This window comes from Schistocerca serialis, chromosome 11 (assembly GCF_023864345.2).
Source record: "Schistocerca serialis cubense isolate TAMUIC-IGC-003099 chromosome 11, iqSchSeri2.2, whole genome shotgun sequence".
Taxonomy (NCBI): Eukaryota; Metazoa; Arthropoda; class Insecta; order Orthoptera; family Acrididae; genus Schistocerca; species Schistocerca serialis.
Window position 1 is genome coordinate 156,968,100 of NC_064648.1, and position 24,123 is coordinate 156,992,222.

Sequence of the window (24,123 nt, forward strand, 5' to 3'; positions counted from 1 at the left end):
TCATTAAACGACAGTGGGGAATTGTATCAAATGCCTTGCGGAAGTCGAGAAACATGGCATCTACCTGGGAACCCGTGTTTATGGCCCTCTGAGTCTCGTGGACGAATAGTGTGAGTTGGGTTTCACACGATCATCTTTTTCGAAACCCATACTCTGATTCCTATAGTGTAAATTTCTAGTCTGGAGAAAAGTCATTATACTCGAACACAACACGTGTTCCAAAATTCTACAACTGATCAACGTTCCAGATATAGGTCTATAGTTCTGCACATCTGTTCGATGTCCCTTCTTGAAAACGGGGATGACCTGTGCCCTTTTCCAATCTTTTGGAACGCTACGCGATTTTAATTGTTTTTCTATCCCTCTGTCATCTATTTCGATATCTACCATTCTGTCACCTGTGCAGCAATCTAGAGAAGGAACTACATTGCAGTCTTCCTCTGTGAAACAGCTTTTGAAAAAAAGACATTTAGTATTTCGGCCTTTAGTCTGTCATCCTCTGTTAAGTACGATTTTGGTCACAGAGTGTCTGGACATTTTGTTTTGATAAAATTTCTTAGGATTTTCTGCCAAGTCAGAACATAGAACTTTACTTCCGAATTTATCAATGGCTTTCAGGATGTTATGTCGAGAAAAGCATAAGCCAGGTTTCACAAAATCAATCTTTTCAAATTCAATGGTGGTCAGCATTCCATTCATGATATCCGATTTCTTTTGAGCTCAAATTATGCTCACTGCCTGTTTTCTCTGTTGTGCCCTCACCCCCCTGGCCCCCTTCATACATTCCATCTCTCATCCTCACTACAGGTGGCTTTCTATCTTCCTGGGGTTTGAGCAACTTGTCCTGCCTTTTTAAGCTCCCCAAAATCATTTCTCTCCCCTCCCAGTGAAGGAATTATTCTTTCGGTATGATAAAAAATTTGGCTTTGAATATCTTTTGTCACAAGTTTATTACTGGGTGTTCACCATTTTCACATAATACATTTTTGATGCAAGAGCAGCAGTAATTATTTTGGGATTAGCGAAAGTATTTTCAAGCAGTGAAATTAGTGAACCAGCAGTTTGGCTAAACAAAATGAGTATAATTCTGTCCTTTTTTTTTATAGCTGTACTGGAAGATGAAACCAATTTAGATGATTTACTAAGAAGCAAATTGAAGCAAAACAAATTATTGCAATGATGGTGAAGAGCACTGGAGCACGATCCTTTATCACCTTGAGTAAAACCTTTTTTTATTATTTCTGGTTTACAAACTAAATCATCTGAGTAGAACTGCTGCAGATTTGATGAAGGCAAAGATGTAAGCTGCGACTTTATTTTAATTCTGGCTTACCAGAAGCAAGGTGCTGTGAGTGCACTCCAAATAAATTTTACGACATATCATAACCGTGTTGTTCCAAAATGTTTTAAACAGTGTTACTGTGCTAATCAAACTACTCTGAAAGAGTTTTGCATGCTATACTCACAGTTCGTAAATAACTGTCACAGTACATGAAGCATTTCCATTTCACAACAGCAACCAGAAGATACCTCCTTTTTATTATGTAGTAGGTACTTTTTCACAAAGGGAAAAGAACTTCTTTTCTTATCAGTTTGTTACTGGGCAACAAATATTCTGTTGGGTTTAGTTTGTTTGCTTTTATTTGTTGTGTAATATCTTTAAATGTTTGCTATCTGCGTATAGTCTGAAGATAGCTTTGAAATTCGCCTTATGATAAGAATAAATAGTATTTCAGTATTGTTCCCAATACCTTTGCATCCGTGATATTACATCAATTACATAACGTGACATTTTGACACAAATGCATACAGGATGTAAAGGAGCAAATTTTCTTTGGCCACGCGAGTGCACACGACATTCGACGCGAAGGCACATATCATGGCCGCACCTTGCCCTTTATTATAAGTTTCGGCAGGAATGTGGTGAGCCGTTGCAGTTCCTCCTGTCCGACACCCCGGCACCCGTAAACGGTGAGTGTCTCGAGTTCAGACAGCCGTCCCACCGTCTCCTGCAGCGGCACACCCTCCAAGTCGGACCCGTGCAGGTCGAGGTGCCGGAGGCCGGACGCGTGCCGCAGGTCGGAGTAGGCGGCGGGCGGCAGGCCGGCATTCTCGCCCACGTCCAGGGTGCGCAGCTGCGGGCAGTGCCGCAGGAACGACAGGTCGCGCACGCCGTCCCCCGTACTGCCGCCCAAGCCCGACACGTCGAGTCGCTCGAGAGCGAGGAGGTGCGGCAGCAGGTCCGCGGCCAGCTGCTGCCAGCCGACTACACCGCCGCAAGGCGAGAGGCGCAGGGCACGCAGCCGCCCCAGGTGCCGCAGCTCCCGCACGACTGCCGCGTCCACCCACGCGCACCACGACAGGTGCAGCTCGGCCAGGCCAGGCGGCAGGCTGGCGGCACACGACTGGCCACCCACGACCGACGTCCCCGACAGGACGAGCTCCTCCAACTGCGGCAGTGACCCCAGCACGGCGTCCAGCGAGACGTTGCGCAGGTCGCACCTCGTAATTAAAAATTATTTAGTTTTATTAAAAAAGAGTTATAACTGAAAATATTTTCTGTTAAAATGTTAACATTGAAAGCATGGAATAACTTTATAGTGCATTATCTTTTAAGTCAGGCTGTTCGCACGAAGATGTGTCATGCCACATGTGTTTGTGTGTGTGTGTGTGTGTGTGTGTGTGTGTGTGTGTGTGTGTGTGTGTGTGTGGCAACTAGTACGTTAGGCCTCATAAAAACTGCTCATACTGTGAGAACAATGGAAAGGTCGAATCAAAGCCTGAAGCATTTCCTTTAAATGACACATGTAAAGAGTCCTAAAACCCAAAAACAAATTTGCAAGTACGAATATCATTCTATTAGACTAAAAACTGTTTCCATCCCACCCTGCAAGGGTTCCTCTTTAACTATTTCCCTTGCCCTTTTCACTCCTCATCCTGCGTCTTCTTGTTACTCCAATCCTACTTCAAAGGAACTTCATTTCACATGCGTGTAATCTGTTATATGCTTACATCTCTTTTCTTTATTTCCCATGTTTCAGACGCAGAGATCAGTATTGGGATGCAGTAACTTCTACTTTCTTTTTTGTGTGTGTGGTTTCAGTTGCCCAAGACTGCAGTCGTGTGTATGTGTGTGTTACTTTGTTTTTTGTACTATGTCTTTGTTCCAAATAGGCTCCAAACACTTCGCAGGAATGCTTCTGCCTGTCTGCCACATTCACTGATCTCTCTCATTTCTTCCATCTTCTTCTATCACACTTCACAAGTACTTGATACTCTCCATTTCAATTGTTCACCTGCAATTCTTATTCTGCTAGTCAGTCTGTTTCTTTCTAGTTGTAACCAGGAGGATCTCACAACTGTTTACATTAAATTTCATTCCTTACTTTCTCACAGTTTCTTCTCAAGCATCCAGCTGTTCTTTAATCTCCTCCTTCCTGTTTCCCCAGATCATCAAGTCATCCACAAGCACCACTGCTTTCATCTTGTCTTTGCCAGTTTTTTTATTTATTTATTTTTGCCACATTAGCCATTATCTCATCCATGACTGCAATGAAGAGGAGACATGACTATGCACTGCAATGTTTAACAGAATTTGTTTGCTAAACCAATCCATCCTTTTATTTCCCACTTTCGCACAACTCAGACTTCCACAGCACATCTCCTCCACTCTGCTTATTGTCTTTTCTCCACTCCTTTTTTTCTTCTAGTGCTTTCCAGACATTTCTTCTACACACTCTGTCGAATGCCTTAACGAAAAAGACCATCACGAGGTCTTCCCCAAATTCATAGTTGTGCTCCTTGAGCTGCCTCACTGCAAATGTGAAGCCAATAGTTGACCTCCCAAGTCTGAAGCCATGCTGTTCCTCTATCAATTTGTTCTCAATGCTTGTTCGAATTTTGCTCTCCAGGATTTTCTCATATACCTTGGCACATTATGGTATCAGAATGATTCCTCTGTAATTTCTACTATCCTTCCTATTTCCCTTCTTGAACACAGGGGCAGTTAGTGCCCTCTTCCAACCTTCTGGAGTCTTCTTATTCCACCAAACCGCATGATACAACCACTGTTTTGCAACTTCCCCTGCTGCCTTCAACATTTCGACATTTGTTTTTTCTGCATCTGGTGCCTTTCCACCTTTCATCTCGTCCAGTGCCATTTCTATTTCTTTCCATGTCATGTATGTATGTACAGGCACTTAAAGAAGATGGAAAGAAGAAGATACATGAAATGGAGATGTGAAGGAAACGACTAAGAGGAAGAAAAAGGAATAGATATCAGATGGCTGAAAGGTGTAGAGGAGTGTGCTCAAAAAAGAGGTGAGTACTGGACTAGAGTGAACACAAAAAGATGGTGGAAAAACAGAACTAGATGGCGAGGCTTATGTTCCAAAGAGACGCAGCCTGGGGCTGAAAACTGTTGAAGCACTATTTGTTGCTAATCTTTGACAAAATTTGATGTAAACAAACTCTCAGATTTCTGTGAGCTTTGTTAACTGAAAGAACTTTTGTGAACCACAATTTTCATTGAAAATGTGCCATATTAGTAATAATTGTTTGATGTAAGCTGTTTCTTGGTATTTGCCTTAAGAATTTTGCTCTTGGTAGTAGTTTATTTTACAGACTAGTTTCAGACATTAGCTGTGGTGTTTATGCATATGCGAATTTCATATCATTATACTGCCACCTGCCTTACATATAATGCCTTTTAGCATATGCAAATGAAGATATTTCATAATAATCATGCAGAATATGACTATAGGATCAATCTAAATCTACATCTACATCTATACTCTGCAAACCACCTTGAGGTGGTACATCCCACTGTACCAGTTATTTGGGTTTCTTCCTGTTCCATTCATATATGGAGCAGAGGAAGACTGATTGTTTGAATGCCTCTGTGCGTGCAGTAATCATTCTAATCTTTCCTGACATTTCCTGTGCGAGCGATACATAGGAGGTTGTAGTATATTCCTCAAGTAGCCATTTAAAGCTGGTTCTTGAAACTTTGTTAATGGACTTTCTCAGGATAGTTTACCTCCATCTTCAAGAGTCTGCCATTTCAGTTCCTTCAGTATCTCTGTAACACTCTACCATGACTAAACAAACCTGTGACTATTCGTGCTGCCCTTCTCTGTATATGTTCAATATCCCCTTTTATCTGGTATGGGTCCCACACACTTGAGCAGTATTTTAGGATGGGTCACACAAGTGATTTGTAAGCAGTCTCTTTTGTAGAATGATTACACTTCCCCAATGTAAACCGAAGTCTACTATCTGCTTTATCCACAACTGAGCGTATGTGATCATGCCATTTTATATTCCTACAAAGTATTACTCCCAGGTATTTGTATAAGTTTGCTGATACCAACAGTGAGTCACTGCTATTTTAGTCATAGAACGCTATCTTTTCTCATTTTGTGAAGTGCAAAATTTTACATTTCTGAACATTAGGGCAAGTTGCCAGTCTTTGCACCACGTTGAACTCATATCACAATCTGACTGAACATTTACGCAGCTTCTTTCATTATAGATAAGTACATCATCTGCAAAAAGCCTGATTTTACTATTTTCCGCAGTGTCATTAATATATAAGATGAAGAGCACGAGTCCCAACACCCTTTCCTGGGGCACACCCAAAGTTACTTCTACATCTGATAATTACTCCAAGATAACATGCTGTGTCCTCCCTACCAAAAAATCCTCACTCCAGTCACAAATTCTGCTTGATACCCCATATGATCATACTTTTGACAATAAGCATAGGAGTGATACTGAGTGAAATACTTTTCAGAAATACTGCATCTATCTGGCAGCCTTTATTCAAAGCTTTCAGTACGTAAAGTGAGAAAAGTGCAAGCAGGTTTCACACGCTCAGCCTCTGATTTGATGTGTAGTGCACACCGACCCATTTAGGGGGAGCCTCCAGTTTTCAACCCTATGGCGCAAGTCCAGGAAGTAGTAGCCTAGCTTGTCACAGAACTTTTGAAGTCTCTGGTTCAGTCCTTCCGCTCAACTCAGAAGCAAAGGGCCACGATCAGTCCTGGGAAGAACAATGCTGCAAATTATGAGCTTCATTGCAACTCCACACACAGGGCTAGTATTCTCAACCATCTCTGCCAATCACTGGAATGACCCAAAAATGACTTCGGAGCCCAGACGACAGGTATCATTTGTTCTGACCTGCAGCACAATCTGCAGCTGGATGCACCCCGTTCCCTCAATGGCTGCTGAAATAGCCTCTTCAACATGTTGAATGAGACTCCCAGCCATACACACCGAGTGCATCTGGTGTCCTTTTCTGTCCCTTGCTGCCTTTTCCTGAAGGAGGAATATGTGTATGTGTATGTGTATGCAATCAGTGTAAGGTATGTAATATACACAATTTCCATAGGCAATTGCTGCACATGCAAAAATTGCTATGTATCACAGAATATATATAATGCTACACATCTAATCTGTATTACCTCTGTTAGCAGAACAAAGAAATGTGTTGTCATTAAAAACTACTAGTGAAATTTTCAGCAATTTTTTGTTTATTCAATTGGCCTGTTCACTTTAAATAATGTTTCATTATACAGAAATTACACGCGGCTAAATTAAAAAAAAAAAAAAAAATAGTGTGGTGGAAAATATAATTTCTTACTGCCAGAAATGATTGTGTTGGCACCGGATGACTTTATGGGAGATGCACAACAAATGATATCCAAGTAATTTTCTGCCCTTTTGATCGCAGTGCTGAGTTAGCTGTGTGCAAATGAACACGAGTTTTTCCCACGTTGAACATGTGTTCATTCTTCAAAGTTACTTCAACTCAAAATCTTTCTCAAAATGTCAGGGAAACTTTACTGTAGCTTTTCCTAAAACAAGGCTGCCTAACAAATCAATGATTTCGCACACAGTAGCTTGTTTCAGAATGACTGACAATTGGAAGTGTGTATGAATGTGAATGTTCTGGCCGGACTTCAGTCTTTAGCGATGCCTCATTGGAAAATAATGAGCTTCATTGTTACTTTCACCATGGAAGTCAATATGAAGACTGTCTCAGCAAACTGGAATGTCTTACAGGAGTGTTCACAAAGCAACAAAGAAGCTGAAACTCACAAAGTAGCTGAAACTCTGCCTTGTCGCTTTCACATTTTGCATGAACTTCCAGAACCCGATAAGCGGAGAAAGTCTACATTACTGTCAATGATTCTTGCACCTTACTCACAACAGTGTTTTGGTGATGGATTCTGTTTTCTACTCTGATGAAGCATGGTTTCATCTATGTGGCTATGTAATCCATCAGAAGGACAGATATTGGAGTTCAGGAAGTCCTCATGTTTTCCAAGAGATCCCGCTACATTCACAGAATGTTGGAGTTTGGTGTGCAATTTCATCCAAAAGAATTGTAGGCCCAACTTTTTCTTGGAAATAATAGCAGCTGAACTTTACCATGACATGATCATGCAGTTTACTGCTATGTTAGTGGACAATGAATGATATTGTTGGCTGCAGCAAAATACTGCAACAGTGCACGAGGTGAATAGCAGCACGATAATGTTGTGCAAGTTCTTTGGGGGGACGTTATTTTACATGATCTGTGGCTGCCTAGATCCCCAGATTTATCTCTCTGCAACCTTTTTTTCTTTGGGGAAAAGTCAAGGATACTGTCTATAATAACAGCTTTCACACAACTGACCAACTGAAGCACAATGGAAAAGGTGTAATATACCGCATAAGTGTAGTGACCATCCAAAAAGTAGCAGCTAACATGAAGAAACGTATTGAGATGTTTGTTCCAGGACATGAAGGACATTTCCAGCACCTATTACGATAAAATATATATTGCGAGTACACTGATCATTCAAAACATTGTAACCACTGCCCACCACGATGTTGGATGCGACCTGGTGTCATTGCGGGAACATAATGCGGTAAGAAAGGTATGTAAGTGGAGCAGATCTGGACGCAGAATCACCCGAGTGGAGATACGGGCTACAAACAGGGAAATCCATTGAGATAAGTGTCTTTGACAAAAGGCAGGTTATTATCATTATGCAGAGACTGTCAAAGAGTATCTCAAAAATGATGAAACTGGTCAAATGTTCACAAGCTACTGTAATGAGCACCTGTGGAAAGAGGCAGGAGGACAGTGAACCTACCACTAGGTGCTAAATGGTGGGATGTCAACAACTCTTCACAGAATGTGGGTTTCGAAGGCCTGTCTGCCAGTAAAGTAGGATAGCTGGTGATCTGTGGCATCTCTGCCAAAAGAGCACAATGGTGGTGCACACACAATTGTTTCAGAGCACACTGTTCATCGTACACTGTTGAACGTGGAACTCTGCAGTAGACCACCCCTACATGTTCACATGTTGACCTAACGACATCATCAATTACAGCTGCAGTGAATTGCAGTGGGTACAAGACCATCAGGATTCGACCATCGGTCAACGGAAACATGTCAGAATGAATCATATTTTTGCTACATTAGGTTGACGGTCGACTCGACAAATGCCACCACTGAGGCGAATTGCGGCTCGAAACGTGCAGCATGCCACGGATGCAGTCTGATGAGAGCAGTGTTATGCTGTGGGAGATATTCTCCTGAGCTTGCTCGGGACCTGTGGTAGTAATCAGAGACATGCTGACAGCTGCAAACCACCTGCTTCCCTTCATGCTCAGTGTCTTCCCCAACAGCGATGTCATCTTCCAGCAGTATGATTGTCCATGTCTTGGAGCCAGAAACGTGTACAGTCATTTAAGGAGCATTATAGTGAACTCAGGTTGATATCTCGGCGACCAAATTTGTCTATACTGAGGCCGGTGAAACTTTGCCCTTGATATGTGTGTTTCAGGTTGGCAGGATAACAGTTTACCGAGTGAAGGTTGAGAAGCATGTGGTGCCAGGTGTGTGGCATGAATCAGTCCCAGTGCAGTAATCACTTCCTGTCATGACGTCAAAGCTCCCGCATTGCTGGCTTTGTTTTGTGTGTACATAAGCAACATATATTGTGGTTGGTTTCTCCTGAGTGATTGCATTGTTCTATGCTTCAGGAAATTCTGACATGAGAAAAAAGTCACAGAAAAGAGATCATTCGTACAATATGTTGTGTCAAGATGTGCCGCTAAACAGCCAGGCACTGGAGTTATTACAGAGAACTATTGAGTTTTATGAGCAGGGAGAGAATATGTAAGTATTCACGGACGGCCATCGGTTCCTGCCAATAAAGTAGTAAAACACACAGGAAAAACTCTTAGACTTATTGGAAGAACAGTAACAGGTAAGGGGGTGATACTGCAAAAGTTGAGAGATGGAGATGCAGGCCGTAATGATTCAGAGGCGTCTGGATTGGATAATGTAATTTTACTAACTCCTGGAAAGAAGAAAAGGCAGCCTCACCCCCCCCCCCCCCCCCCCAACAGACTTGGATTCCTTTCAGAGTGATGGTATTTGAGTCATCTTTATGCTTACTGCAGCAGGCAAGAGTAGCCTACCATAGCAAAGTTGCAATTATCGTTAAAAGAAAGTGAACTTTTCAGGGGTGGGAAAACTTCATTGAAAATTGTGCTGAAAAGTATGGGTTTCCATTACAAAGTGCTAGATGGATGGAAAGTCCTGTTAGAAAAGATGCATACTGTAACAGTTCAAAGCATATTCTTGCACAAAGCATAGAACAATGCAATCACACAGGAGAAACCAACCACAATATATGTTGCTTATGTACACACAAAACAAAGCCAGCAACGCGGGGCACAGACATTAATTCCATAATATGGCTAGACAAAACATGGGTTAATGCCAGGGAAGCTGTCAGTAAATGATGGATGCATGACACTCCAAGCAGTAGTGGTCATCACACAATGGTAAGAGGAGCTAGATTAATTGTGGTCCATGCAGTTTTTTCCAGTGGTTTTGTTCCTGACACACTCTTAGCTTTTTGGTCGAAAAAGACAGGTAGTTACCATGAGGACATGGGTCACACATGATTTGTTGAGTGGTTCAGGAACCTTTTAAAACATCTTCCTATTTTCGTGGCACAAAGACTGTTCCATAAAATTTCAGGCATGCAGTCACATATTAGAAGAAGCTCGAAATTTTATGGAACACCTTTTAAAATAGTTTTCAGTTCCTACAACAATTGTGATGGACATTCAGTGATAATGAACAAGGCCACAACAACAAATGACCACAAAGAAGTTATGGTGCAGTGGTTACAGGCACAAAATATTGGTGCAGATATCAGCATGACGAAGTTTTTGTTATATTTGCTTGTTAATGAAAATAAGCCAATGATGCCTACTTACATAGTGGACGAAATCACCAAGGAGCAGCATCATACTGTAATAAGGATGCCACAATATCACTGCCATTTCAATCGCATTGAGTTAGTATGGAGTGATGTGAAGACATATATAAAAAACAATAATAAGTCCTTTACAATACTAGAGGTGGAAACGCTGTTGCATGAAGCTCTTGTGACTGAGGATGCAGCCTGATGCAGAAAAAAAGGTCGAGCACATTGAAAACTTATTCGAGCAGCACAGACATTGGAAGGTATCACTGGTAACCATGAACAGCTAGTGATTTATCTTGGTGATGACAACGATGAAGATGGTTTCACCTCTGATTCCAACAACAGTGATGATGGGGAGCTGGATGCAATTGTGTCATTGTCACCATAAATTGATGAGTGAAAAGCTATGAAAATTAGTTATTTATTGCATCAATGTCATAATAAAATGTAGGGTGAGAAGCTACAACCTCAGTTATTATTTATTTTGTAAACTATGTACCATACTGTTTCCAAGATATCGGTCATCATCAAACGTTTATTTCCTGTATTTCTTTGCTCCATTATCGAAGGTGTGTGCAATGTTATACTTGTATCTACGGTATAATGCAGTTGTTTATTTTCTGTCTTGTGGTAGCAACTCAAAAACAAATTGTTATTGCCCAGTAGCGTACATTTACGAGGTGGAATGGAAATCCGTATCGTCTGCTATGTATGTAGAGGCTGCTGTTGCAACATTGCTATTGCAGTATAGCCAACCTAACTTGACATAATGTGAACTGTCAAGTGCAATGTTTTACTGGCTCAGATATAATGTAAATCCTACGGAACCCATCTGGGTGGCCATCACCATGTATGAAAATCAATGGCCCATTATTTACACGAATTACATGACCTGTGTGTAGACATCTGATGCCACGTACCTCCACAAATAAACTATCGGATCCCTGACATGCAGAATCAGTGATGCATTCATTCCAAAGGCAGACAACTTTACGTTTAAGCACGTCATGTCACCAGAGGTTGAACAATGTCCTCATTTCTGTCCTTGTATTCTTTTCACTCTTTCTTCAACAACCAAGTCTCTTACAACACTTTTACAGACTGCATTGTGAGACAGTGTTGTCAAGACTTCTCTTTCCACAGTGGTTATTGTGTGGGTCCTACCTCCAACAACTAAAAATACTGTTTTCACCACCACAGGAGACTTCTCACTCATTACAAAATCATAACTGGGAAAAGAATGGTCAGATCAATCATCTCTGCCCATCTTCAAAGTAAAATTAATAATCACATTTGGTTTAATTATTTCTCCCCTTTCCTTCCTTTTCCCCTTTCTATAAGTGAACACTGAGTTATCTGCTTTTGTAGAAAGCATGGCAACAGTTTGTTTATCCTCCATGCCAGAGCCATCATTTTGTAATAGCAGAGGCATTTTATCTCATGTTTCTTTATATGTACAACTCCTTTCTTGATCATAGCTGGAAGATTCTTGTTATTGGCCTGCATCATTCCTGTGAGTTGCACATTCTGTTTCAATGGTTCTGTTAAAAACTGTCCTGCATGTTTTTACACTTTTGTAATGCCATATTCAGTAGCACACCATGGAAGCATTTCATTTCTTCTGCAGTAACGTTTCTCCAGTCCCACCATACTGAACACTGTGGAAGCAGGGTCACTATTGTTACTTTTACTGTAGCATACCTGTTCATTTTGTCTGCTATTTGTTGAAGTAGGTCATTTGTAAAAATTAAGTGAAACCAACAATATTATTACATTCCATGCTCAATTTTTCATTGTTTGATTTTAACTGAAACTAACCAACTCATGATGATGAAAGAGGACTAGCTTCACTGAAAACTCTCAGATCTATGACACTGCATCAAAACACTATTTGAAGCCATACCTCTGCAGAACACATCGTGCCTTGCTGGTAGTTGTGTTGCAGTAAGGAAGAAATACTGGTGGCCTGACCTCTTCCACTGACTCATCGAGTACCCTCTGCCTTCCCCTTTCTTCCATTTGTCTGCTTAAGGAGTGCTTTTAATCTGGCACTCGGCTTGATGCGTTCTGCCTTCTTACCCTCCCAAGACCTCTTCATAAATTCATAACACTTTTTCATTCCATTCCTCTGACTCTTATATTAAAGCTTCTCCATAAATATGTTTTTCATTATCAAGTGCTCCAGAGGCTAGATGATTTATAACTGTTTTTACTGTGATGATCCTGTCTTCCAAATCTCCCCTAGTTTCAACTCGCCAGTTGATTTTCACTTTCTTAGGGATAATAATGTTGAATATTATTGTGATAGATGTATTTTTGTCAATTCTATAAATGTGGTCATAGAATTTTCAGAACCTCTTTTGTACAGTGTTAGTTAGCTTCTCTATTCGCTAGTCAGATGTTCTTCTCTTCATCCAACTTCCATTTCCTTGTGAGGATCCTCATATTTTTCTAAGTATTTTCCAATTCTGTAACTTTACAGTGCTCTCTCATGGCTATGGTCTCTGATCATATAGTGCCCCCAGAATTGTAATGTCACAATTTCAGATTAAGTGAAATTATTTGTTTGTTAGAGAGTTGTTCCACATCAAGTGGGTCAGTGGCCCACAGCTAACCATTTGCAAACTGATGAAATTTTGCACATATGTTCTGTATACAATAAAATTGAACTTTGCATAATTTTCCCTCAGGATACACAGAACTTGTGGTTTCACATGGCTTTCTGTAAATGGCTCTAAAATATTATGTGAGCTCTAGCGCAATTGGGACAAATTTAAAGTGACTTAAAATTTAAACTAGTAGTAACACAAATAAGGTACACGGATCAGATGCACAATGTTTTGTGCTCCACACAATGTTAAAATTTCAAGACTGTGTGTGCTATGTGAGGTGAAAACTGGGTAAAAATAAATTGTGGCAATTTTTCAACCATTTTATGACTAGTAATTTTTTGACAAACAACTTATGAGTGCCCTTTAGCAATTATGCAGAGAATTTACTTGTGATCAATTCTACCAAAGTGATACAGTCTTGTAAGTATTCTGGAAGATATTAATGTGTTCTCATGGTTTTCTTCAGCAAATCTGTCCATACTGTAAGGTCACATTGTTAAATATTATCATGTCCTATTTAAGGACAGCAGTGATTAAAAAGGGAGTGTGACAGGGCTGTAGCCTATCCCCAATGCTATTCAACTGGTACACTGAGCAAGGAGTCAAGGAACCAACAAAATACAGAGTGTCCCAGGCGGAATGGTCAATATTCAGGGTTTGACAGGAATAGCGATTCGAAACAAAAAAGGCTAGTAGCCATGGGCACTTGTTCAGTACAAGGGATTTGTTTCACAATCATGAAGATGAACAAGTACTCGTGGCTCCTGACTTATGCACTTTAGAGTCAATCTTTACTACATTTTTTTGCTCTGGACGAGCATCTTATCATCTCCCTGAACACTGATGATTCCTTGTTAGAAACCATGTACATAAAGAGAGAATTAAAGTTCCAGCAGAAAAGATAATAAAAAAAAAAATTTGAGACTAACTGATGCCACTGTTATTGTGTCACAGATATCAAAGGACTCGGCAGAGTGGATTAATGGAATGGTTGTTGTTGTTGTTGTTGTTGTTGTTGTTGTGGTCTTCAGTCCTGAGACTGGTTTGATGCAGCTCTCCATGCTACTCTATTCTGTGCAAGCTTCTTCACCTCCCAGTGCCTACTGCAGCCTACATCCTTCTGAATCTGATTAGTGTATTCGTCTCTTGGTCTCCCTCTACGATTTTTACCCTCCACCCTGCCCTCCAATAGTAAATTGGTGATCCCTCGATGCCTCAGAATGTGTCCTACCCACCGATCCCTTCTTCTAGTCAAGTTGTACCACAAACTCCTCTTCTCCCCAGTTCTATTCAATACCTCCTCATTAGTTATGTGATCTACCCATCTAATCTTCAGCATTCTTCTGTAGTACCACATTTCGAAAGCTTCTATTCTCTTCTTGTCCAAACTATTTATCGTCCATGTTTCACTTCCATACATGGCTACACTCCATACAAATACTTTCAGAAATGACTTCCTGACACTTAAATCTATACTCGATGTTAACAAATTTCTCTTCTTCAGAAACACTTTCCTTGCTATTGCCAGTCTACATTTTATATCCTCCCTACTTCGACCATCAACAGTTATTTTGAAGCTTCCTGGCAGATTAAAACTGTGTGCCCGACCGAGACTCGAACTCGGGACCTTTGCCTTTCGCGGGCAAGTGCTCTACCAACTGAGCTACCAAAGCACGACTCACGTCCGGTACTCACAGCTTTACTTCTGCCAGTATCTCGTCTCCTACCTTCCAAACTTTACAGAAGCTCTCCTGCGAACCTTGCAGAACTAGCACTCCTGAAAGAAAGGATATTGCGGAGACATGGCTTAGCCACAGCCTGGGGGATGTTTCCAGAATGAAATTTTCACTCTGCAGTGGAGTGTGCGCTGATATGAAACTTTCAATATCCTTTCTTTCAGGAGTGCTAGTTCTGCAAGGTTCGCAGGAGAGCTTCTGTAAAGTTTGGAAGGTAGGAGACGAGATAGTGGCAGAAGTAAAGCCGTGAGTACCGGACGTGAGTCGTGCTTTGGTAGCTCAGTTGGTAGAGCACTTGCCCGCGAAAGGCAAAGGTCCCGAGTTCGAGTCACGGTCGGGCACACAGTTTTAATCTGCCAGGAAGTTTCATATCAGCACACACTCCGCTGCAGAGTGAAAATTTCATTCTGGAAACAGTTATTTTGCTCCCCAAATAGCAAAACTCCTTTACTACTTTAAGTGTCTCATTTCCCAATCTAATTCCCTCAGCATCACCCGACTTAATTCGACTACATTCCATTATCCTCATTTTGCTTTTGTTGATGTTCATCTTATACCCTCCTTTCAAGACTCCGTCCATTCCGTTCAACTGCTCTTCCAAGTCCTCTGCTGTCTCTGACAGAATTACAAAGTCATCGGCGAACCTCAAAGTTTTTATTTCTTCTCCGTGGATTTTAATACCTACTCCGAATTTTTCTTTTGTTTCCTTTATTGCTTGCTCAATATACAGATTGAATAACATCGGAGAGAGACTACGACCCTGTCTCACTCCCTTCCCAACCACTGCTTCCCTTTCATGTCCCTCGACTCTTATAACTGCCATCTGGTTTCTGTACAAATTGTAATTAGCCATTCACTCCCTGTATTTTACCCCTGCCACCTTCAGAATTTGAAAGAGTATTCCAGTCAACATTGTCAAAAGCTTTCTTCACGTCTACAAATGCTAGAAACGTAGGTTTGCCTTTACTTAGTCTAGCTTCTAAGATAAGTCGTAGGGTCAGTATTGCCTCACGTGTTCCCATATTTCTACAGAATCCAAACTGATCTTCCCCGAGGTTGGCTCCTACCAGTTTTTCCATTCGTCTGTAAAGAATTTGCATTAGTATTTTGCAGCCGTGACTTATTAAACTGATAGTTCAGTAATTTTCACATCTGTCAACGCCTGCTTTGTTTGGGATTGGAATTGTTATATTCTTCTTGAAGTCTGAGGGTATTTTGCCTGTCTCATACATTTTGCTCACCAGATGGTAGAGTTTTGTTAGGACTGGCTCTCCCAAGTCCGCCAGTAGTTCTAATGGAATGTTGTCTACTCTGGGGGCCTTGTTTCGACTCGGGTCTTTCAGTGCTCTGCCAAACTCTTCACGCAGTATCGTATCTCCCATTTCATCTTCATCTACATTATCTTCCCTTTCTATAACATTGCCCTCAAGTACATCACCCTTGTATAGACCCCCTATATACTCCTTCCACCTTCCTGCTTTCCCTGCTTTGCTTAGAACTGGGTTTCCATCTCAGCTCTTGATATTCATGCAAGTGGTTCTCTTTTCTCCAAAGGTCTCTTTAATTTTCCTGTAGGCAGTATGTATCTTACCCCTAGTGAGATAGACCTCTACATCCTTACATTTGTCCTCTAGCCAGCCCTGCTTAGCCATTTTGCACTTCCTGTCGATCTCATTTTTGAGACGTTTGTATTCCTTTTTGCCTGCTTCATTTACTGCATTTTTGTATTTTCTCCTTTCATCAATTAAATTCAATATTTCGTCTGTTACCCAAGGGTTTCTACTAGCCCTCGTCTTTTTACCTACTTGATCCTCTGCTGCCTTCACTACTTCATCCCTCAAAGCTACCCATTCTTCTTCTACTGTATTTCCTTCCCCCATTCCTGTCAATTGTTCCTTCATGTTCTCCCTGAAACCCTGTGCAACCTCTGGTTTAGTCAGTTTATTCAGGTTCCATCTCCTTAAATTCCCACCTTTTTGCAGTTTCTTCAATTTTAATCTACATGGAATGGTTAGTGTCTTGAAAAGATATTATAAGATGAACAGCAAGAAAAGTAAATGAGGGTGTGGAATGTATGGTCACTTTGAATCAGGTCATGCAGTGAGAAAATGAAACACTAAAACTAGTAGATGAGTTAAAACATTTTGGGCAGCAAAATAACTAATGCTAGCTGAAGTAGAGAGGATATAAAATGCAAACTGGCAATAGTAAGAAAAGTGTTCCTGAAAAAGATGAAGTTTTGAATGCTGAATATATGTTTAAGATTTAGGAAGTAATTTTTCTGAAGGCATTTGTCTGGAGTGTAGCTTTGTACGGAAGGAAAATGTTGACGATATGCAATTCACACAAGGAGAGAACAGAAGCCTTCAAAGTGCAGTGCTACACAAGACTGCTGAAGGTTACATGGGCAGATGGCATAGCTAATGAGGATGTATTGAACTGAATCAGTGAGAAAAGAAATTTGTGGCACAATTTGACTAAAAGAAGAGATCAGTTGACACAAAACATCTTGAGGCATCATCAGCCTGTTAATTGTGGGGGGATAAAAGCTGTAAAGGGAGACCTCGGCTGGACTACAGGAGGTAGGTACAAATGGGGTTATGTTGCAACAGTTCATTCAGCGATGAAGAGGCTGGCAGAAGATAGACTACCATGGAGAGTTTCATCAAAGCAGTCTTCAGACTGAAGCAACAACATCATTTTTGTTTCAATACAAACCACGTGTTTTTGCACTAGAAAAGGTTTTTGTTTGTTTTGGAGACCCTCCGGATAAAGGTTAAAGGAATGAACTCTTGATAAAGAAAAAGCATCCAAATGAAGAAAGCTCACAATAACTGTGTCCATTCTGCCAGAATGATGTTCATGCGAAATCTGTTGCTCTCTTACAGTCTTGAAAGGCTTCAGATGCCGACAGTGTTGCTGACAAACAGATGGAAACTGCAGAAAGGGTCAAATCAATTTTGCCAAGCCTTCTCAGAGGTTTGATAGATGATACATTTCTATAGCAAAATTGAAAAGCTTACATCTGAAATACATTTGTACCAGCTTGGACAATATTTGATACTGAAGACAGCTCATTTGTGGACCCATATCTACTGGGACAATTTTGCTTCTTTCACTCTAGTCAGTTTATACTATTAGATATGATTAATGCCCAGATTTACATGCAAATGTGTGACGCAGCCACGTTTGCACGATTTTGCCATTTGGGGAGTAAATGCATATTCTGACAATTTTGGCGACACACCTGCATGAAGTTAGACAGTTATATTGCATACTGTATCATTTATCTGGCCTCAGAACATACACTGCAATAACTTGCATGACAGCAAGATTATTAACATTTTTGCTATATGAATTATGCTGAAAGTGCGAAACATCAGTAATTCTACAAATTTTTGTTGCAGTCTGTTAACTCGTAATGAGCTTGAGCGCCCCAGGTTCAGATGGGTGGATGTCAATGGAAAACAATACATTTTGTGTCAAAAAATGTAAATGAAAGTAGGGTCATACTGTAATTAAGTGATGCTGTCTCATATATTGTTACGGTAAGGAACATAATTATTTTATCCTAATACACTAAAGCATATTACATGTTTAGCCCACATGATACACTGTTTAGCTGACACAGTGACTCTAACACATGACAATGTGAATAAGCTGATATCCTCGACAAATAAGGTAAATAGACACACAAAAAACAAAGGTTTGATAAGTCAGACAGCATTAATTAAAATCACGCGCTGACTTTTTTCCTACTGAAGGTATCCTTAAAAGCACCTGCGCCACCGCATCCTATTTTAACCAGATGGAGTACCTGAATGAATCCCACCATCTTTTACTATGATAATTTTGATGAAGATAAGTTGGTAAGAAACCGTAAATACCCACAAATTTATTGAAGTTAACACCTGTTTGCTTCATTCTACTGAAAAACATTAAATGCAGTTTGTGGAAGTGGCATTCAAGAAAACACCTTTGAAGAATGACCCAACTTACATCAAATCAGATTTTGTGCATTTGTCAGCAGCAATACGTTGGAAGCCACAGGTAATTGGTGGAATTCCAACAAGTATCGAAGAGGTTGAAAAATCTTTGCAATCATTCCGTGGAAAAGTGAGTGTTGCAGCAAAACATAAAAAATAAAAGTTATTACATCAAATCCTGATTCTGAATTTTTGAAGTTAACAAAAAAATATAAGCGCTCCTAAAATAGTGTAAAACATCTTGGATTTATTTTATGAGCATAACATGGAGTCATACGAGCAATGACATACACGACATAAAAAATAGTCCATAAAATACTTGAAAATGGCCTAAAGCTGAAAGTGTACAATTGTTGTTGCTGTTGTTGTGGTCTTCAGTCCTGAGACTGGTTTGATGCAGCTCTCCATGCTACTCTATCCTGTGCAAGCTTCTTCATCTCCCAGTACCTACTGCAACCTACATCCTTCTGAATCTGCTTAGTGTATTGATCTCTTGGTCTCCCTCTACGATTTTTACCCTCCACGCTGCCCTCCAATGCTAAATTTGTGATCCCTTGATGCCTCAAAACATGTCCTACCAACCGATCCCTTCTTCTAGTCAAGTTGTGCCACAAACTTCTCTTCTCCCCAATCCTATTCAATACCTCCTCATTAGTTACGTGATCTACCCATCTAATCTTCAGCATTCTTCTGTAGCACCACATTTCGAAAGCTTCTATTCTCTTCTTGTCCAAACTGGTTATCGCCCATGTTTCACTTCCATACATGGCTACACTCCACACAAATACTTTCAGAAACGACTTCCTGACACTTAAATCTATACTCGATGTTAACAAATTTCTCTTCTTCAGAAACGATTTCCTTGCCATTGCCAGTCTACATTTTATATCCTCTCTACTTCGACCATCATCAGTTATTTTACTCCCTAAATAGCAAAACTCCTTTACTACTTTAAGTGTCTAATTTCCTAATCTAATCCCCTCAGCATCCCCCGATTTAATTTGACTACATTCCATTATCCTCGTTTTGTTTTTGTTGATGTTCATCTTATATCCTCCTTTCAAGACACATTGTATCTGAAATAAAAAGAACCGCAGCTGAGGGCATCATGAAATTTTTCAAAAAATTCATCACAGGTGCAGACCCTACCACAGTGAAAATGATATGACTTGTCCAAAATTTCTTCATTTCAATACACATCTGTCAGTTCTTGTGATATAGAAAGGTCATTTTCCATGTACAAAAATGTTCTGTCTGAGAAATGCAAGAGACTACGTGGCAAAAATTTGGAGATATGGCTGTTGTATCCTATTTTAGAAGAAAATAAAAACAAATAAAGAAAGTTATTTTCATACCAAATATTTTTATTGTTTTGCTGCTACAATGTGCATGCTTAAATATGAAATACTGCTTGAATGCAAGCACATTTTAAGACTTTACCATCTGTAAGAATACAGGTTCTAGTTATGATATATCATGGATACTGTACTTAGTGTCAGTAATGACAAATTCAAACAACCAGTTCTTTTATTTTTCCTTATTCTATCATAAGAGCATTTTGCAATGCCATAAATGGTTTCAACCAGCAAGTGATCATGTTTAGACTAAAGACACTGTGAAGGAACATTAGTGTTCACTCACAAAATTTTTATTTTACGTCTTCTTTTTCATACTAATAAGCTATGGTTTTCTCTTCCTGCCTGCAAGACCATATTTGATTCATATTTTATAATTTTGTATTTCATGACAATACATAGTTAATGCCAGACCAACGATGTGGTGGTGCCTCATGTGGGCAGCAATGACAACTGGAAGAGTATGATGGATTGACAGAATGGAGCCATTGGCCGACAGATGGCACTAGTGGACTGGTAGCATCAGGCAGTGATACCAACAGACATTAAAAGGCATAAACTGTGTTAAAAAGAATAATCTCTCTTTTGTGAGATGGAAAAGACAATACTTTATACATGAAAAAAAATGTAACTTGAGATGCTCGGCCATTTTGTCAATGTATAAAGTGTAATTTAGTGTTAAATATGAAAGATACAAATGTATTGTTTTGTCTCTGGCATTCTCTGTACAGAAAAAGGAATGGTATGTCAACTGTACTGAAATTTGTGACTATTGCACCTTGACTAAAAAAATATAAAAATTTATTCAACACTGCTGTTTTCTATTAAATAGAAAATAATCCAGGTAGTTACTGTTGGCATATTATCAGAGTCTGCAAACTGAGTAGAAATTAACTTTGAGTTTTATTTGCAGTAATATTATTTCATGACAAGTTAGACTACTGTGAAGACTTATCATCGTACAGTGCACTGATTTTTTTCCTCTCTTCACTGACATTGCCAAAAATGCACAAGGGAAAAAAACCAAGGCTTTTCCATACAGCACATTTGTGGCAAAATGAAAATTCTAAAAGTAGCATGAAGTTTTTACTGGCAAAGTTTCCTTACTGCTTAGCTGGATAAAGCATCTCATGAAAAATTAAATAGCACTATACTAACATGATACATGGAAGAACCCTGGAGATACTAAAAGGTATCAGACAGATTATATAATGGTAAGACAGGGATTTAGGAACCAGGTTATAAATTGTAAGACATTTCCAGGAGCAGATGTGGACTCTGACCACAATCTATTGGTTATGAACTGTAGATTAAAACCGAAGAAACTGCAAAAAGGTGAGAATTTAAGGACATGGGACCTGGATAAACTGAAAGAACCAGAGGTTGTACAGAGTTTCAGGGAGAGCATAAGGGAACAACTGACAGGAATGGGAGAAAGAAACACAGTAGAAGAAGAATAGGTAGCTTTGAGGGATGAAATAGTGAAGGCAGCAGAGGATCAAATAGGTAAAAAGACAAGTGCTAGTAGAAACCCTTGGGTAACAGAAGAAATACTGAATTTAGTTGATGAAAGAGAAAATATAAAAATGCAGTAAATGAAGCAGGCAGAAAGGAATACAAACGTCTTAAAAATGAGATCGACAGGAAGTGCAAAATGGCTAAGCAGGGATGGCTAGAGGACAAATGTAAGGATGTAGAGGCACATACCACTAGGGATAAGACAGATACTGCCTACAGGAAAATCAGAGACACCATTGGAGAAAGGAGAACCACTTGCGTGAATATCAAGAGCTTTGATGGAAACCCAGTTCTAAGCAAAGAAGGGAAAGCAGAAAGGTGGAAGGAGTACATAGAGGGTCTATACAAGGGCGATGTACTTGAGGACAATATTATGGAAATGGAAGAGGAGGTAGATGAAGATGAAATGGGAGACAAGATACTGCGTGAAGAGTTTGACAGAGCACTGAAAGACCTGAGTCGAAACAAGGCCCCCGGAAGTAGACAACATTCCATTAGAACTACTGATGGCCTTGGGAGAGCCAGTCCTGACAAAACTCTACCATCTGGTGAGCAAGATGCATGAAACAGGCGAAATACCTTCAGACTTCAAGAAGAATATAATATTTCCAATCCCAAAGAAAGCAGGTGTTGAAAGATGTGAAAATTACCGAACTATTAGTTTAATAAGTCACGGCTGCAAAATACTAACACGAATTCTTTACAGACAAATGGAAAAACTGGTAGAAGCCGACCTCGGGGAAGATCAGTTTGGAATCCATAGAAACGTTGGAACACGTGAGGCAATACTGATCCTACGACCTATCTTAGAAGATAAATTAAGGAAAGGCAAACCTACGCTTCTAGCATTTGTAGACTTTGAGAAAGCTTTTGACAATGTTGACTGGAATACTCTCTTTCAAATTCTCAAGGTGGCAGGGGTAAAATGCAGGGAGTGAGAAGAAATAAAAACTTTGAGTTTCGCCGATGACATTGTAATTCTCTCAGAGGCAGCAAAGGACCTGGAAGAGCAGTTGAACGGAATGGACAATGTCTTGAAAGGAGGGTATAAGATGAACATCAACAAAAGCAAAACGAGGATAATGGAATGTAGTCGAATTAAATTGGGCGATGCTGGGGGAATTACATTAGGAAATGAGACACTTAAAGTAGTAAAGGAGTTTTGATGTTTGGGGAGCAAAATAACTGACGATGGTTGAAGTAGAGAGGATTAAAATGTAGACTGGCAATGGCAAGGAAAGAGTTTCTGAAGAAGAGAAATTTGTTAACATTGAGTATAGATTTAAGTGTCAGGAAGTCGTTTCTGAAAGTTGTTGTTGTTGTGGTGTTCAGTCCTGAGACTGGTTTGATGCAGCTCTCCATGCTACGCTATCCTGTGCAAGCTTTTTCATCTCCCAGTACCTACTGCAACCTACATCCTTCTGAATCTACTTAGTGTATTCATCTCTTGGTCTCCCTCTACGATTTTTACCCTCCATGCTGCCCTCCAATACTAAATTGGTGATCCCTTGATGCCTCAGAACATGTCCTACCAACCGATCCCTTCTTCTGGTCAAGTTGTGCCACAAACTTCTCTTGTCCCCAATCCTATTCAATACTTCCTCATTAGTTATGTGATTTACCCATCTAATCTTCAGCTTTCTTCTGTAGCACCACATTTCGAAAGCTTCTATTCTCTTCTTGTCCAAACTATTTATCGTCCACGTTTCACTTCCATACATGGCTACACTCCATACAAATACTTTCAGAAATGACTTCCTGACACTTAAATCTATACTCAATGTTAACAAATTTCTCTTCTTCAGAAACACTTTCCTTGCCATTGCCAGTCTACATTTTATATCATTTCTGAAAGTATTTGTATGGAATGTGGCCATGTATGAAAGTGAAACGTGGACGATAAATAGTTTGGACAAGAAGAGAACAGAAGCTTTCAAAATGTGGTGCTACAGAAGAATGCTGAAGATTAAATGACTAGATAACACAACGAATGAGAAGGTATTGAATAGAATTGGGGAGAAGAGAAATTTGTGGCACAACTTGACTAGAAGAAGGGATCAGTTGGCAGGACATGTTCTAAGGCATCAAAGGATCACCAATTTATTATTGGAGCGCAGCGTGGAGGGTAACAATCGTAGAGGGAGACCAAGAGATGAATACACTAAGCAGATTCAGAAGGATGTAGGTACTGGGAGATGAAGAAGCTTGCACTGGATAGAGTAGCATGGAGAGCTGCATCAAACCAGTCTCAGGACTGAAGACCACAACAACACATCTCTGGGATTTGTGAAGACAGCTGCACAAAAACTACTGTGTGTCATGCACATGAAAATGAACAAATCTGTAAAGAGGAGATGCACCCCATTAGTTCCATCAGCTACCACAACACAGTATTACAAGCATTACCAACAACAAATGAAGATGCCATTGTAATGGATACAAATGATGTAGAGTAAGCAGTATTTCACAGTTCACTGCTCAGTATAGATGACATTTTCAGAGGAACAACAAGTTTTGTTGTTGAACAGTATTTTTCCAGTCACTGACATGCACGTGTCATAAACACATTTTCTGGTAAATACCCATATGCCACAGTGACCGACAATTCAACAGTTACAAAATTAATCATCTAT

The 24,123-nt window shown here is 40.1% G+C and overlaps 1 protein-coding gene across 1 annotated transcript in view; it reads right to left on the reverse strand.

Annotated features, from left to right (window-relative positions):
* The window catches only part of LOC126426830 (F-box/LRR-repeat protein 14-like), a 624,998-nt gene that overhangs the window by 115,572 nt on the left and 485,303 nt on the right, over positions 1-24,123 (reverse strand). The window contains exon 4 of the mRNA XM_050088854.1: positions 1,467-2,162. Coding sequence (XP_049944811.1) covers positions 1,878-2,162 — 285 coding nt within the window. The 3' untranslated portion in view covers positions 1,467-1,877. The remainder of the gene's footprint in view (positions 1-1,466; positions 2,163-24,123) is intronic.